General features: G+C 38.9%; 1 protein-coding gene across 2 annotated transcripts in view; it reads left to right on the top strand.

The window, feature by feature from the left end:
• Positions 1 to 15,112, top strand: part of CFAP54 (cilia and flagella associated protein 54) — a 297,839-nt gene extending 282,727 nt beyond the window's left edge. For both annotated transcript variants that reach the window (XM_065887671.1, XM_065887669.1), the window contains one exon: positions 14,993 to 15,112. In XM_065887671.1, the coding sequence (XP_065743743.1) occupies positions 14,993 to 15,112 (120 nt within the window). The remainder of the gene's footprint in view (positions 1 to 14,992) is intronic.
• Positions 15,113 to 17,106: the final 1,994 nt, after the last annotated feature.

The raw sequence follows: 17,106 nt of genomic DNA, 5'->3' as shown, positions 1-17,106 counted from the left end.
TAACTGTTATGGAGTTGCTGAGTGTGTTTATACCCAGAGGACAGAGGAAAAACTAGGTGGATTCTCAGTTCCCTTTGAAAGAAGCTATGCAGTTTTTCTGGCTGTTGGATGGAGTTGCATGTTTCCCAATTTATGTGGGATAGCTTCCACATCACTTTTGGGGGGGGCTGTTAAGTCCTAGAAGGTAGGCTATTTATCTTCCTTTAAGCTGTTAAGTCCTAGAGGGTAGGCTATTTAACTTCCTTTGGCTAATTTTGTTACATTACCCTATGCCCCTTGGTTTCTTTTTAACAAAACTTCCCAAATGGTGACAATGACAATACTGTCTGTAAACTGTCATTTATAGCATTGGGAACAAGGTATTCTGTAGTTTACTAAGTATTAAAAAATTAATTCTATTAATATAACTTCTTTCAGTTGAAAGTTGTAGTTTTTTTTTTTTGTACCAGCCAAGAGCTGTCTGAATAGATTTTACAGGCATCAAGCATTACATCTTTCTTCTGTGAGACATTATTATTCTGTCCTCAAGTGAAGAGTATCCTTTGTATGTAAGTTCATGAGACATCCACTTAATATTCTTATATTCTTTTGGAGACAATGCCAAATGACATCAGTTCCACACTGCCTCTAAAACACAGCTCCGACTTTGATTCCATCCGCTTCACTATTCATTTCCGACTGTCAAATTTGGCTAAGGGAAAAAGAAAGCCCTTAAGAAAGGCTAGGCTATTAATGTGCTCTTCAAAATGCTAAGAAAAGGCTAAGCTGTTTATAGCGTTTTCAAAATGCTCATCTCTCGGAGATTTGCCAGCAACAGTGTCAAGGTGAAATAGCTCTCGTTCATCCAGGAACTGAGAGCCTTTGTGTTCTCTGCACTCAAAGCACTGGTCCCACTATTGTTAGACGTGCTATTTGGGGGTATAATGATCCTTGGATATAATTTAAACCAAAATATAGTCATGAACCTGATATTGTGTATTTACTGTAAAAGTGGCAAGAAGTGTGTGCAATGCTTGAGAAAGCAAGCCTGGCTTCATTCTGGGTACAGCTGTATTTCAGAATCAAGGGGACAATTTCCTGAAGTTTAGTCACTTTGTATAACTTCAAAGGAAGTGAGAGGCAGGGGTATTATTAGCAAAGCTGTACATTGCTTTCTATCTTGCTGAAAACTGAGTCAAGTGCTTAGTTTCATTCACTGCATGCATTTTGCGAAACGTTTTTGTCTTGATTAAAAATCTGGACCCTTAACAATGGCGTTATAATTCATTTTAGGAGGATGTTGATTGTGGCCTCATATTTCTCAGTCAGTTGACAAGCCTTTTGAAATTCTCCAGACCAATGTTCTTTATATTTAAATAAATCCACAAAGGAGAAACTGGTGTAAATTTACCCACTTTCTTTGTTAATACTTTGGACACCAGCCATTAGAGATTTTTGCCCTTATTTCTCCTGTATCTCAGGTAGCTGGTACCATTATGTTCTTTTCTCAACCACCTGTGAGAGCACAGCACGGTGGGAAGAGTGCTCAGCACACGCTGGAGCCCCACTGTTGCTCTTGTGGACAAGTCATTAGTCCTTAAAGACCTCAGGTCAATTACATGCTGTTGAAGGTCTCGGAAGCAACGTATCTCAGCAGATCAAAACATGATTTGATTCTTGGTTCCACCATCTATTGATGGTGTGACCGTGAGCTACTCACTTTTCCTTCTCTGCTTCAGCTCCTTATCTGTCCATTGGTGATAGCTTCTCCTCATGTAGGACTGCATTAGAAACAGTATGTGACACGTCTGATATAGTGCCTGTCAACGCCATGGGTAAGCATCCAATACATTGTGGCCATCTTTATTTTTCCCTGCCTTAAAATAATGAGAAATGAGTCATTTCTTCATTTGATCATTCGTAACTCTCTGCATTGGTGGCTTTTGGCCTATCTGAATGTTTGCTAATTTTCAAAAGAGTAAAGGGACATTTAATAGATGTAGTCTTAATATTATTTTTCAATCATCCTTTTTAAATTAAACTTTCTGTTTTGAGATGTTAGGCTCATGTGCAATTTTAAGAAATAATAATGTAATACATTATAATAATATAATATAATATAAAGCTGTAGTACAGTGTCATAACAAGGATAATGACAGTAATAAAGTCGGGGTACAGAACAATTTCATCCCTACAAGGACTCCTCCTGTTCTCCTTTTATAGCCACCCCCACCTCTCACACCCCACCTCTGTCCCTGACCCTTGACAATTATTAATCTATTCTCCATTTCTATAATTGTATCATTTCAAGAATGTTATATTGAAGGAACCATACAGTATGTAACCTTTGGGGATTGGTATTTTTTCACTCAGCTTAATTCCCTGGGGAACCATTAAATCATGCTTTTTTTTTTTTTTTTTTTGCGGTACGCGGGCCTCTCACTGTTGTGGCCTCTCCCGTTGCGGAGCACAGGCTCCGGATGCGCAGGCCCAGCGGCCATGGCTCACGGGCCCAGCCGCTCCGCGGCATGTGGGATCTTCCCGGACCGGGGCACGAACCCGCGTCCCCTGCATCGGCAGGTGGACTCTCAACCACTGCGCCACCAGCGAAGCCCTAAATCATGCTTTTGATGGACCAAAAAATCTTTATGAACATTGAATATTTTACTTTGGCCACATAATAATCATTAGCTCAAAAGTGCCTGTTGTGGTACCTGGCACATAGTGTGGGGTAAAGGTTCACTGAGGTGCAGGGGTGGATCCCACTCTACCTGATTCACCCCTCCTCCTCCCTCTCCTCCTGCTCTCCATCCTTCTCCTCTTTCCTTGCCCCGTTCTTCTCCACATCTTCTTATGGATATTGACAGACAAAGGCTGATTGCTCAAGTTAGAAATACCAAAAAGAGTTGAAAGGAAATACTTTATGTGAAATTGCTTTGTAAATTGCAAGCTCTGTTAGACTTCCTATCAAAAACTGCTGGTCAGTGTTGGCCACATTGTTTGCAGATACTTGCGATGTAAACAGATGGGAACAAAGGAGTCAGCATGAGCAGTGTTTCCTTACCCATCGTGCTCATGGGTCTGCGCTCTAGTTTCTGCTGCAGTGGGAGCTGCTGACTAACAAAGCCCCTTAGCCTTTCACTCTAACCAACAAAGTCCAGGAACAAAATGCAAACTTCAGTTCACATTCTTTGTAAGCCTTTGCTCTGAAAAAGAGCCCCCTGTTTAGAGTTGCCAGATGTTAAGCTCGCTGAGCTCCTTCATGAAAAAGCATCAAGAAATGCCAAGTATTGTTCAAACTCTGGAGTTTTCATTTCAGTATCTCAGGTCAAAAGCCCACAGGCAGATCAGTCACAGCCATTCAGGAGGCAACCCAACTTCAGCATTTGTACCCAGTTAGAGCATTTCTTACTGTAACTTTGCTGCTGAGAGTCAACGACCTGACCTTTAAGTGGAGTCCACCCCTTACTCTGATGGAATGTCCCCTATTCAGAAATACAGCAAGGGGAGAACAAGCTTGCCAGGGCGTAGCTGTTTGAGCCAGGATAGCTTAGGCTATGCTGTGCTAACAAATAAACCCCAAACCTCAGTGGCAGTAAAGGTTTGCTTATTTCTCATAAAAGTCCAGTGAGGGGTACGCAACTCTCCTTCAACTTGTAACTATTCTGTCTGGGCTACGCGGCCTCCAAGTAGGAGGAGAAGAGGGCTAGGGGATTTCATAGGATGTTTTTAAGGTGGGTGACTATAGATACAGGTTTGCCTGCAGCAGTCACAGCGCATACCTGTTGATTTGTTGTGATGGTTAATATACTCTCCTTTTATTCTCAACAGTCTCCCAGTTTAGGCAATAAATTAGGGTGACCATTTCTAAGAGCCAGCATGGAATGGCTCTCATATAATTTCTGCCCATATCCTATTGGCCTTGCCCTGATGTGCAGGGATGTAGAGAACCGTAGAGGAACAAGTATGTACTTCAGTGAGCTCTAGTAACCTCTGGCACAGCAGGCATCTGCAGGAACGCCACGAATTTTTTCCACAGAATTAATTCAATAACTTCAATTACCAAAACTCTGTTGAGAAGATAGGTTAGAAATATGATATTCTTATGAACGAAGCCATCTCATTTAATCACACATTGTGGTAGGCTGACTCATGGCCCCCCAGAGATGTCCATATCCTAATCCCCAGAACCTGTTACCTTATATGACCAAAGGGACTCTTCAGACATGATCAAGTTAAGGATATTGAGATGGGGGAGATTATCCTGGATTATTCAGGCGGGCCTTAAGTGTAGTCACAAGTATCCTTGTAAAAGGGAGGCAGAGGGAGACTTGACAGCAGAAGAGGAGAAGGCAACGTGATGATGGAGGTGAAGATTGGAGAGATGTGCTTTGAGGATGGAAAAGGGGCTATAAACCAAGGAAAACAGGTGGCCTCTAGATGCTAAAATAGGCAAAGAAACAGATTCTTTGCTGAGAGTCTCCAGAAGGAACCAGCCCTGCTGACACCTTGACTTTAGCCCGGCCAAACTGAATTCAGATTTCTTACCTCCGGGACTGTAAGAGAACAAGCGTGTGTTGCACGCCACTAGGTTTGTCTTACATTTGTTACAGCAGCAGCAGGACATTAATCCACACGTGCACTCTGAAATTCAGCATGTGACTTTAGGTTTCTGTTTCTGTTTAGATGTCTGTAAAAAAAAAATCCTTCTTTTACGTGTGAGATATTTAAGTGGCTTGCCCAAGGTCCCTTAGCTAGTTAATGTCAGAGCCAGGATTTACACCCAGGCAGACTGGCTCCTCAGATCACGTTTCTAACTACCCAGCTGCACTGCCTCTGCCCTACTGCCCAGCTGCCCTTGAACTCCCCCTACCATGCCCATCCACCATGAAACGCCCCTGCTGCATGCAGCCTCTCCTCCCACACCTACCTGACTTCAGTCTCTTGCTCCTTCCATGGGCACTGTGGGCCCCTGGACACATTTCCAGCTTCCGCTTTTGAAAAAAGTTTTATGTAAGGTTCTAGGGCTTCCATAGGGAATTCTCAAGAAAAGTTAGGCTTCAGGAGAAATTATTGAATTTCTTCATATTTAAGTGTATGGGGAGGGATATTATTTGAGGGAAGATATTTCTGAATCTTCTTCCTACTCCTTAGTTTCTAATTCTCTTCCTCGTACGCTAGAGGGGGAAGTGTTCCTAAGGGTAATCAAATAACGTGATTAATAGAAATGATACTGGAAAGGTATTAGGTTTGTTTTACCATGACCCAGAAAAGAAGCCTCTAGAAATTCGGTATAAAAATTCTCAGTACTTTAAATCTCCCGTTAGCTTGTATTGGTTATATACTAGTATGCGTTTTGCCATATTGCCATTTGTTTAATGGTTCTGTTGTTAACCACTGAATTAAATATTTACGCCTGGGTGGCCCCTTCACTGAGCCACTAAGAACTCCTCTTCCGGACCGAAGAACTTATTTTCCCAGCTCTGGGAATGTGCTGACCAGCAGCCTTCAGCTCTCAACCCTCTCCAGGAACTGCCTCTGTCTAATGGACATGGCCTTTTTGGGCAGGGGTGGGTTGGGGGGGTATCTGTATCTAATTACTGGCTGATATGGGTGTGCAGTGACCCAACCCCCCACACACACACAAAAGTTGGGACAACTCTGAAGGGCCACTCCAGCTTCAAAGCTCCCCATGGTGTTGGCAGGGGGTTTGTTGTGTCTGCATTGCAGCCAGTCTTCTCCCTCTACCTAATCCTGCTTTCTTCCCTTTCCCCATGGGTGTTGATCCCAAGGGTATGCCCCAATAAACTTCCTGAAAGCTAAGTTCCATCTCAGGATCTGCTTCCCAGGAACCTGAACTGCAACAATGAGTTAAAAATAATAATAAAAAATGAAGATCCCTGACTGGTGATGAATACATAAGAGTGCTCCGTTAATCCTTATTTATTGGAATTAGAGGAGTTCTGAAGGAACTTGGAAACACACTTTCTGGTTGAAAGTTTATTTTCTAATGTAGAAGTAAGGGGAAAACATCATACACGTCACCCACTCATGATTAAAAATACCTTCTGCAGTGTGACCCCACAGTTCAATCACAGTTTCCTTTGACCTCTGTTTTAACAGTTAATTTACAATGATATAAAGTCTGTAAAACAAAGATTCGAGCCCATTTCCAATCCTCAATAAATGCAGGCTTACTTTTTCAGAGAACCGTTTTTTCCCAGAGTAAAAAAACAAGGACTTGGTAAAGCTTTAAAACCATTTTATGCAAATAAAGGCAATGATGTAAAGAACAATGTCATCACGCATAGAACTATATCAGAATTTATGCTCAAATCTCCACAGAGAGTGAGGAATACACACTCAGTTTTACAACACATTGACTATAAGCATTTCTGTTCAGTCATCTACCCCAAAACACTTTTCCTTTAATTCTTCCCCCAACCTCTGATTATAAGCACTGAACCACCAGCCGAAAACTTGCATCTAGCCTTTATGCCTTATGCACTTCATTGTTGGTTGTATGACTCCGCTTCCTGTTCTGATTAGAGCTTTTGATATTTTAAAGGAGATTTGCCCTGTTTGAGACCCTTTATTAGTTTTTTATATGGTGACAGAGACTTTCCTGGAGTGAGAGAGCAGCTGTTCTTTCTGCACAATAGGGTTTCAAAGGCCCTTTTCTCTGGGACTTAGACTCTTGAACGTCAGAATAAGCCTGGATACGCACAGCCTAAACTTTTACTTTTTTCTTAATGGTCTCAGGAGATTGTTTTGTTAAATAGTTCCCTATAAAAAGCATATATCCATAATGGAGATACCACTGCCTGCTCTATCAGTTGTCATCACGTAGTGCCTTGGCTCAGCCTGGGGTAGGGTATGAAGGGCAATGTGTGCAGAAGGGGTGCAAGGGAAGAGGAGGAATGCAGGAGAAAGCCCCAAAGGCCCCAGAGACATTCACTAGCTGAGCACTGCCCTAATCTACATAATACCAGATACGACTCTTGTGGGGTTTTTCCTGACACCAGCCGATTCTACAGTTCTCTGACACCAACTGGGTGCCCAACAATTCAATTCAGTTCTGACGCTACTACCCAGAGTTAGCACAGACTCCCACAGATTAAGGGCTCAATCCAAGAATGCTCCCACTTCAGATGCCAGCTGTAAATGAGGTGCCCAGGCTACCCATACTTCTGTCCCAGCAGACTGCAGATTCAGGAGTTCCCATGATGCCCCCTAAGGTTTGATAAGTTGCTATAAAGACTCACAGAACTCAGGATAACACTTCACTTATGATTACCAGTTTATTATAAAGGATACAACTGAGGAATGGCCAAATAGGAAAGGTGCATAGGGCAAGATATGGGGGTTGGGAGGAACAGAGTCTCCATGCCCTCTCCAGGTGTGTCACCCTCCCAGTACATCAATTTGTTTACCAACCAAGAAGTTCCTCAAAATGTGTCATTATAGGGTTTTTGTGGAAGTTTCATTACGGAGGCATGATTGATTCAGTCATTGGCCGTTGGTGACTGAACTCAATGTCCAGTTCTTCTCCCCCCCCTGAAGGTCAGGGGCATTGGGCTGAAAGTTTAACTCTCTAATCACATGGTTGGTTTTCTTGGTGACCAACCCCATCCTGAAGCTATCTAGGCACCTTTCCCCACCTTAGTCATCTTATTAACATACAAAAAAAAATTTCCAAGGGATTTAGGACCTCTATGCCAAGAAACTGGGACAAAGACCAAATATGGATTTTCTCTTAAAGTATGAACATCACGTAAAATTGATTTTTAAACATATATCCCAGTGAATGTAGTCTCCCTCAATATATCTCCTCTCATGGAGGTGCTCTTCATGTGTTTGTTCCATTGTTCAAAACATTTCTGGCATCTACTTAGATGTGAAAATGGAGACAGGGCTCCTTATGTTGCTGAAGTGTCTTTGGCTGGACTGAAACCTTTGGTTTCCTGACCATGTGGGACAATATATCTGAGCAGGAATTGTGCTTTATTAAAAGGTGAACTCTGCTCAAGAGCTCAAGGAAATGCCATGCATGGCCAGGGCTCAGTGGTCGTAGAGTGTCAGTGACAGCGATGGTGATGGGGCGGATGATTTAAGAAGAATAGATTCTATTCTTAGGCAGTACAACAATTGAACCAATTTCCTGAACATATGCTTTCTCAGCTGTAATCCTGTCTTTAATTTCTAATTTTCTTGTTCTCTGCAAAATGTCTTTATAATAATGTTATTTCTTTACATTTTAATTTAGAAGATTTCTACCACCTTACCAATATGACCCTGTGATCTCATATTATGTTTAAGGAAACTTCTTTTCTGCTATATTTAAAGTTTTATTCATACAAAAATTAGAGTGATGAAAAAGATAATCTTGTTTACAGCAAAGTGTGAAATTTCCTGTGGTCTGATAGAGTTGTGTATGAGCCCTTCTCACCCTCCTAAGAGTGAGGTGCTGTTTCTGTTAGATTGCGGAGAATAATATTGTTGGTATTGGGATTCTCTCAGTCACATAAAGTATAGTGAAACCAAATACATCTAGTTCCCTCTCATCTGGAACTTTTATTAGATGGGTCACCAGTCATTCATGATATCAGCTCTTAAGTAAGCTAGTATTGTATTATCCTTTCTACTTTGGAATGCATGTTTTTTCCCCAGTCCAAAAAAAAAGACTTCAAAGACTCAGGTGATATATAAAGAAGAGATAGAAAACATGGTAGAAAAAGATATATATGAGAATGCTAGATAAACACAGTATTTCCTGTTGGTACGGGCCGGCTGGCCGCACATCCGGTGCCCGGTAGGGGGGTGCCTGGCACCGCCAGCTGGACCGGGGACCCCCTGCTACCCTCACGGCTCCGGCGTCCAGGAGGATCCAGCATGAGCGGTCGCCCCTCCCGCTCATTCTGCTGCATCTTCTTCGGAATGAACCCCAGGCTCAGCTGGGAACGGAAACCCGAAGTTCCTGGATTGTATCGTGGCTGCATATAGGGAGTAGGAGTTCTGACTCAGGAGCCAAAACCAAGAACCCCTAGGATGTTGACGTCACCCTGGAGCCACTGTGTGGCTCAGTTCCCTGGAAACATGGTCCAGAACCTGCTCTTCTTGGGACTCGGCATCATCCAAAATCTGCCAGTTACACGGCTTCTGCACTTTCCCTGGCTCCTGATATCGTAGATGGTAGGCCTGGGATTCTCCATCCAGGGTGGAAATGGCCCCTAGGGGCCCTTTGGAAATGTGTGGGGACGTCATTGGATTGAACCAATTACAAGGTAGAGTTCATGTCGTTTAGAGGGCAGGGGACAGACTTGCACAAAGAATTGTCCTGCCCAAGATGCCCATTGTTTCTCTATTGAGAAGCACAAGTTTTCATTTTGCCGATGAGAAAATTGAGGCTCACGTGGTGCTTAGCATGACTGACATTGTGACTGACATACAGTAGGTGCTCCATCAATATTTGTGGTTGAACAAGAACAACAAAAAAACAGTATTTGCTTTCCTACCTCGAAGCTATTGTTTTTTTTTTAATGGCTGTGACTCTGTATTTTAAGGTTCTTGAAAGGACACAAAGTTAAATCCACTTGTTTCACAAAGCTTGCAGTTTTTTATATCCTACTTACCAATTACAAGAGTAGGCAAATCTAATTGATTAGTGGTTATTTGGCTTTCTCCCTTTTTTCTTGGTCATTAACACTTAGAATCAATGAAAAGACAAATGACACTGGGCTCAGAGAAGCAAGAAGATGTCTCAAAGTAGGTGCTCAATAAAAACTCAGTGACTTAAGAAAAAGCATAGATACTTTGAATACAATATGATTTTTGTTTCAATCAAGGAAAATAGAACAAAGGAGCAGAAGTAATAAAATCTTGCATTATGATAAAATCTAGTTTTCAGGCAGAAACTCATATAAAGTATAGCATTGGCAAAAAAAAACCTTTAACTTTCCAATGGCTTTCAGAACTCCCCCAAACAAATTCAAGTCCAGGCCAGATTTGAATGAACCCCTTCAGGATGCCCCACCTTGATTAACTTCCTTTCCCTTCCTTGTACTGTTTCAGACTTTTATCCTCTCTAGGCAGGCAAAATCATCATTTCTTTAATATTGCTCCTTGAACCATAACCTGCTTGAACTAAATTACAATCTGCTACCTACCAAGATATTTTTTCCTTCCTTTCTACAAAGTGTTTCCTAATCCAGGAAAAGGAACCAAGATTCTCTGGTACCTTATCCTGGACAATTTGGACTCAAAGCTATTTTCTAAACACAAACAAGACTTCTCAGTAATTATGTGATTGCCAATGTTATCTCTGTTGAATGACAAAGAAAGAAATTCAGTAATTTCACCTGGAACCTAAATTTTCTTGAGAAGTTCCCTATGAAAGACCCAGAACCTTCCATAAAATTTCCAAAAGCTGAAGCTGGAAAAGTGTCCAAAGTGCCACAGAGCCCATGGGAAAAAAATTTAACCGAGGAGGGGAAAGACTTGTACACTGTAAATTATAAGATGCTGGTGAAAGAATTGAAGAAGACACAAATAAATGGAAAGATATTATGTGTCCATGGATTGGAAGAACTAATATTGTTAAAATGACCATATTACCCAAAGCAATTTACAAATTTAGTTCAATCCCTATCAAAATTCCAATGGCATATTTCATAGAAATAGAGCAAAGAATACTAAAATTTGTATGGAACCACAAAAGACCCTAAACAATCCTGAGAAAGAAGAACAAAGTTGTAGGTATCACACTCCCTGATTTCAAACTACGCTACAAATCTATATTAATAAAAACGGTATGGTACTAGCACAAAAACCAGACACATGGATGAATGGAACAGGATAGACAGCCCAGAAATAAACCCACATACTTATGATCAATTGATCTACAACAAAGGAGGCAAGAATATACAATGGAGAAAAGAAAGTCTCTTCAATAAATGGTGCTGGGAAAACTGGACAACAACAAATAAAATAGTAAAATTAGAACATTCTCTAACACCCATATACAAAAATATGCCCAAAATGGATCAAAGACCTAAATGTAAGACTGGACACTAAATCTCCTAGAGGAAAACATAGGCAGATCACTCTTTGACATAAATCACAGCAATACAGTTTTGGATTCTCCTCCTAGAGTAATGGAAACAAAGACAAAAATAAACAAATGGGACCTAATTAAACTTAAAAGCTTTTGCACAGCAAAGGAAACCATAAACGACATGAAAAGACAACCTACAGAATGGGAGAAAATATTTGCAAACGATACAACTGACAAGGGATTAATTTCCAAAATATACAAACAACTTATACAGCTCAATATCAAAAAAAACAACCCAATCAAAAACTATATCTGGAGAAAACTCTAATTCGAAAAGATCCATGCACCCCAATGTTCATAGCAGTACTATTTATGATACCCAAGACATGTATATTATATACAATGGAATATTATTCAGCTGTAAAAAAGAATGAAATAATGCCATTTGCAGCAAACTGAATGGATCTAGAGATTATCACATTAAGTGAGGTATGTCAGACAGGGAAAGACAAATATCATATGATGTCACTTATATGTGGAATCTAGAAAATGATACAAATGAAGTTATTTACAAAAGTAGTCTCACAGACATAGAAAATAAGCTTATGGTTACCAAAGGGGATGGGGGGAGGGTTGAGGGGAGATAAATTAGGAGTTTGGGATTAATAGTTACATACTTACTATATAGATAAACAACAAGGACCTTATGTACGGCACAGGGAACTATATTCAGTGCCTTGTAATAACTTATAATGTAAAAGAATCTGAAAAAGAATATATACATATGTATAACTGAATCACTATGCTGTACAATTGAAACAACACAACATTGTAAATTAACTATACTTCAATTAAAAAAAGAGAAAAAAGAATCTGGAAAAGTATAGATAGATAAATGTATGTATAACTGAATCACTTTGCTGTATACCTGAAACATTGTAAATCAACTATAATTTTTTTTAAAGTGCTCAATAAAAAAGTTAAGTTTTGAAATATGGAATTGAAAAAGTTAACTCAAGATGGATAGAAAACTTGAATGTAAGACCTGAAAGCATAAACTTCCTAGAAGAAAACATAGATGGTAAATTCATTAACATCAATCTTAGCAATGTTTTTGTGGATCTGGCTCCAAAGGCAGGAGAAACAGAAGAAAAAATAAATTGACAGGACTACATCACATCAGACTAAAAGCTTCTGCCCAGTGAAGGAAACCATTATCAGAATGAAAAGGTAACACACTGAGTGGGAGGAGATATTTGCAAATCATATATTAACTAAGCGGTTAATATCCAAAATCTATGAAGAACTCATACAATTCAACAAAAAGAAACAAACAAAACGCCCCCAAACAACCCAATTAAAAAATGGGCAGGGGATCTGAATAGACATTTTTTCAAAGCAGACACAGAGATGGCTAACAATCACATGAAACTATGTTCAGCATCACTAAGTATTAGGAAAATGCAAATCAAAGCCATAATGAGATATCACCTCATACCTGTTAGAATGACTATTATCGAAAAGACAAGAAGTAACAAATGTTGGAGAAGATATGGAGATAGGGAACCTTTGTACACCATTGGTGCGACTATAAATTGACGTAGCCACTCTGGAAAACAGTGTGGAGATTCCTCAAAAAATTGAGAATAGAACTGCCATATGACCCAACTATTCCACTTTTGGGTATTTATCCAAAGAACATGAAAACACTAATTTGAAAGAATTCCTATACTCCTGTGTTCATATGGAAACAACCTAAATATCCATTGATAGATGAATAGATAAAAGAAGATGTGGTATAAATACAATGAAATATTACTCAGCCATAAAAAAGAATGAAATCCTGCCATTTGTGACAACATGGATGGATCTTGAGGTTATTATGCTAAGTGAAATAGTCAGATGGAGAGAGACAAATACTGTATGATTTCATTTATATGTGGAATCTAAAAACAAAACAAGTGAACAAACAAAATAAAATGAAAACAAACTCATAGATACGGAGAATAGATTAGTGGTTAACCAGACGGGGAAGGGATTGGGGAGTGGGCAAAATAGGTGAGGGGGGTCAACTTATTGTGGTGATGGCAACTAGAGTTGTGATGGTGATCACTTTGTGGTATATACAGACATCGAATTATAATGCTATACACCTGAAACTTGTACAGCGAAAAAGAAAATACATGTTGGAGAGGATGTGAAAAAATTAGATCCATCATACGTTAATAGTGGGAATGTAAAATGTTGCATCCTCTATGTAAAACATAGAGTAAAACAGTTTGGTGGTTCTTCAATAACTTACATAGAATTACCATGTGATTCAGTAATTTCATTCCTAGATATGGACCCCCCCAAATTGAAATCAGATGTTCAAACAAAACTTGTACTTGTATTTAACAGTAACACTTAACAATGGCCAAAGGGTGGAAACAGCACAAATGTCCATCAACATATGAATGGATAAACAAAATGTGGTGTATTCATAAAATGGAGCATTAGTCATAAAAAGGAACAAAGTATTGATACACACAGCAATGTGGATGAACCTCCAAAATATTAAGTTAAGCCAGACATAAAAGGTCATATACTGTATAGTTCCATTTTTATGAAATATCCAGAACAGACATATACACAGAGACAGGAAGCATATTTGTGTTTGCCAAGGACTGGGGTAGTGAAATTAGGAAATTAAAATTTAAACAGATCAAATAGTTTACTCAGCCTCACCTGGCTGGTATATGGTGAGGTCTGAGTGAACCAAGCAGTCTTACTCCAGAATGTACACTTTTAACCTCCATGTGGTTATTCTGCCCCCCTGAATTGGTTAAGGTGGGATTTCTCTTACATATTGGTAATTGTAAAAGCAAATAATGGAAATCTAGGTATCCTATTTCAAAAAACAAGTAAAGAAAAAAAGGAAAAGAAAAAAACCCACATGATTATACATTTGTATGAGGATTTTTTAAGTTTTGGAAAGATATTCTTTAAACTGCTAACACTGATTACTTCAGGATTGAGTAAAAAAGGAGGATGTTATTAATTTTTTTCACCTCTTTATTATCCGAAGTTATAGAAAGCACTGGAATACTTTGATCATTTTTTTAATCCAATAAAATGAAGAATAAGAAATGAAAACCAGTCTCTACTTTTAAGTTCGTTATGTTTTCTTGAGAATAAAAGCTTCATTTAACAAGCAGACAAGACATTAAAAAAACTTGTCCTCTAGTTTCTTACCAGGATTCAGGGCCCCAAGGATCTAATTCATTGTGACCATTCTCCGTGATGTTTCTCATACATCTTCAAAAGTATCTAAGTCTGCGTGAAGTGCGTCCCCAGTAAACATTTATTTCCTTTCCTTCATGTTTGTTCTCTCCTTCTTGCCCTTCTCCCACTCAAATAACCAGTGCTATGACCCCCAAAATGGTCTTTATTTTCCATCTTTCAGGCTGCTCAGATGACTTAGGCTGCACTAGTCCTCAGCATGGTAACTAGGTGTTTCTTTCAGAAAGAGTGAGTTCCAAACACAATTTTTGCTTCACCATGTCAGGATTTAAGCTCAAAATGAGGGAGGGAGACTTGTCAACTGAGCAATGTGTTATGGAGGAAAGTGGTTCATTAGTAACTGGGCCAAAATTCCTACACTTACAATCATATACAATGATTATATAAACACGAATGGTCCATATTTATACGAGTGTCTGCTGTTTTGTAGGCTCATTTTTATACATTTACAGATATGAATCTGTAGGCTGTTTTTATAGACTCATAGATATGAACCTTCATAGGATAGAAAATGATATATGTGACATTTCAGCAGGTTAGAGATGTGAAATTTGTGTCTTAGGCAAGAGTTAAAAATCTTTCAAATAAATTATTACATGGAATTGGTATTTGAGAACATTACTTCAGTCAACAGTTCGGAACAATGCATTTCATGAACACTTTTATGCTTTTTCTCAGGTCCCATTTGATATCTCGCTGTCATCTATGTTCAGTCTTGAGAGACTTTTTGATCTTGCTAGTGGTTGTATCGTATCAGAAGGAAGCCTTTTCAACTGGATGGTGTCGATTATTCCCTGAACATCCTTTACGTGTTAACCTTATAAAGGATTTAATTGTTACTGCCTTTCTTGTTTGAAATAGATTTTTGGAACTATCCTCTTATAATAAGCAAAATAAAATTGTTTTCTTTCATAAGCTAAATTTCCTTAAAAAAACATTGTTTTGAGTAATGTTTTAAATGGTATTTGAATTAAATGACAATGCTGTTGCTTATTAAAACTATCTTACAGAGCTACTCATAGAAAATATGTTTGTGCACAGTACAACTATTCCCACTTTTGTATAATGTTTAGGTCTTTAGATGCATCCATACAGCAAGACTGAATTAAACCAGTGGTTCTTGACTAGGGGCAGTTTTGCCCCTCAGGTGACATTTGGCAGTGTCCGAAGATATTTTTGATTATTATAACTGCGAAGGCAGTACAACTGGCATCTAGTGGGTAGAAGCCAGGGATGCTGCAAAGTATCCTGCAATGTCCAGAAGAGCCCCCCACAGCCACAAATTATCTGGCTCAAAATATCTGTGCCAAGGTTGAAAAATTCTGGATAAACTTCGAGTCAACTCGAAGTGTTCAGTCAACTTTGGAATTTGTCTGTGTGGCTTAGGAAGAAATCTACAGTGAATTAGACCTCTCATATTTTGCACTTCTGAGGGATAGCATTGCATAAAGTTTTAGAACATGGGCTATGGAACTATATAGACCTGAATTTGAATAGTAACTTCACCACTTGCTAGTTCTGCTACTCTGAGAAAGTAACAAATTCTTTAAGCCTTCCTTTCCTTACCTGTAGAATGGGAACATTAATAGAATTGCTGTGAGGATTAAATTAAGTGATACGATTAAAAGGTACTTAGTACCTGAAGTAGTAATAATCATCTTGCTAGGAGTTGTCATTTCCCTGCCAAATTGGAAGATCATGCATTCCTGATCCACTTTGTTTAGCCTCAAAGAATGCTATATGTGAGTGCTTCCTGCATGTTGGCTCATGAATGGATATTCATGGTAAAATGAAAAACATAAGGAAACATAAATATGTTTTTTATAAAGTTAAATGTGTTTAATGAACTGCTCTTTATTTTAAGATTATGGATTTTCTCCTTCCTATTTGGGTTAAAATGGCCTTTCTTTTTTCTAATTTTTATTGAAATACAGTTGATTTACAGTGTTGTGTTAGTTTTCAGTTATATATATATATATATTCTTTTTTTACATTCTCTTGTATTATTGGTTATTACAAGATATTGAATAGAGTTCCCTATGCTGTACGAGTTAAGTCCTTTTTGGTTATCTATTTTATATAGTAGTGTGTATATGTCAGTCCCCAAATCCTAACTTATCCCCCCCTCACTTTCCCCTTTAGTAACCATAAGTTTGTTTTCCATGTCTGTGAGTCTATTTGTGTTTTGTAAATAAGTTCATTTGTATAATTTTTTAGATTCCACATATAAGTGATATCATATATTTGTCTTTGTCTGCCTTACTTCACTTAGTATGATAATTGCTAGATCCATCCATGTTGCTGCAAGTGGCATTATTTAACTTTTTTATGGCTGAGTAATATTCCATTGTGTGTATATGTGTGTGTGTGTGTGTGTGTGTATGTGTGTATACCACATCTTCTTGATTCATCTGTCGATGGACACTTAGGTTGCTTCCCTGTCTTGGCTATAGTACAATAACTAATGCTGCTATGAATATTGGGGTGCTTGTATCTTTTTGAATTATGTTTTTCTCCTGATATATGCCCAGGAGTGGGATTGCAGGATCATATGGTTGCTCTATTTTAGTTTTTTAAGGAACCTCCATACTGTTCTCTATAGTGGCTGTACCAATTTACATTCCCGCCAACAGTGTAGAGGTTTCCTTTTTCTCCACATCCTCTCCAGCATGTATTATTTGGAGACTTTTTTTTGTTGGCCATTCTGATTGGTGTGAGGTGATACCTTAATGTTGTTTTGATTTGCATTTCCAATAATTAGTGATGTGGAGCATCTTTTCATGTGCCTTTTG

The sequence above is a fragment of the Phocoena phocoena genome, chromosome 11 (genome assembly GCF_963924675.1).
Source record: "Phocoena phocoena chromosome 11, mPhoPho1.1, whole genome shotgun sequence".
NCBI classification, from domain to species: domain Eukaryota; kingdom Metazoa; phylum Chordata; class Mammalia; order Artiodactyla; family Phocoenidae; genus Phocoena; species Phocoena phocoena.
The sequence above is the reverse complement of the archived record's forward strand: the minus strand, read 5'-3'. Positions and strand labels throughout refer to the sequence as shown.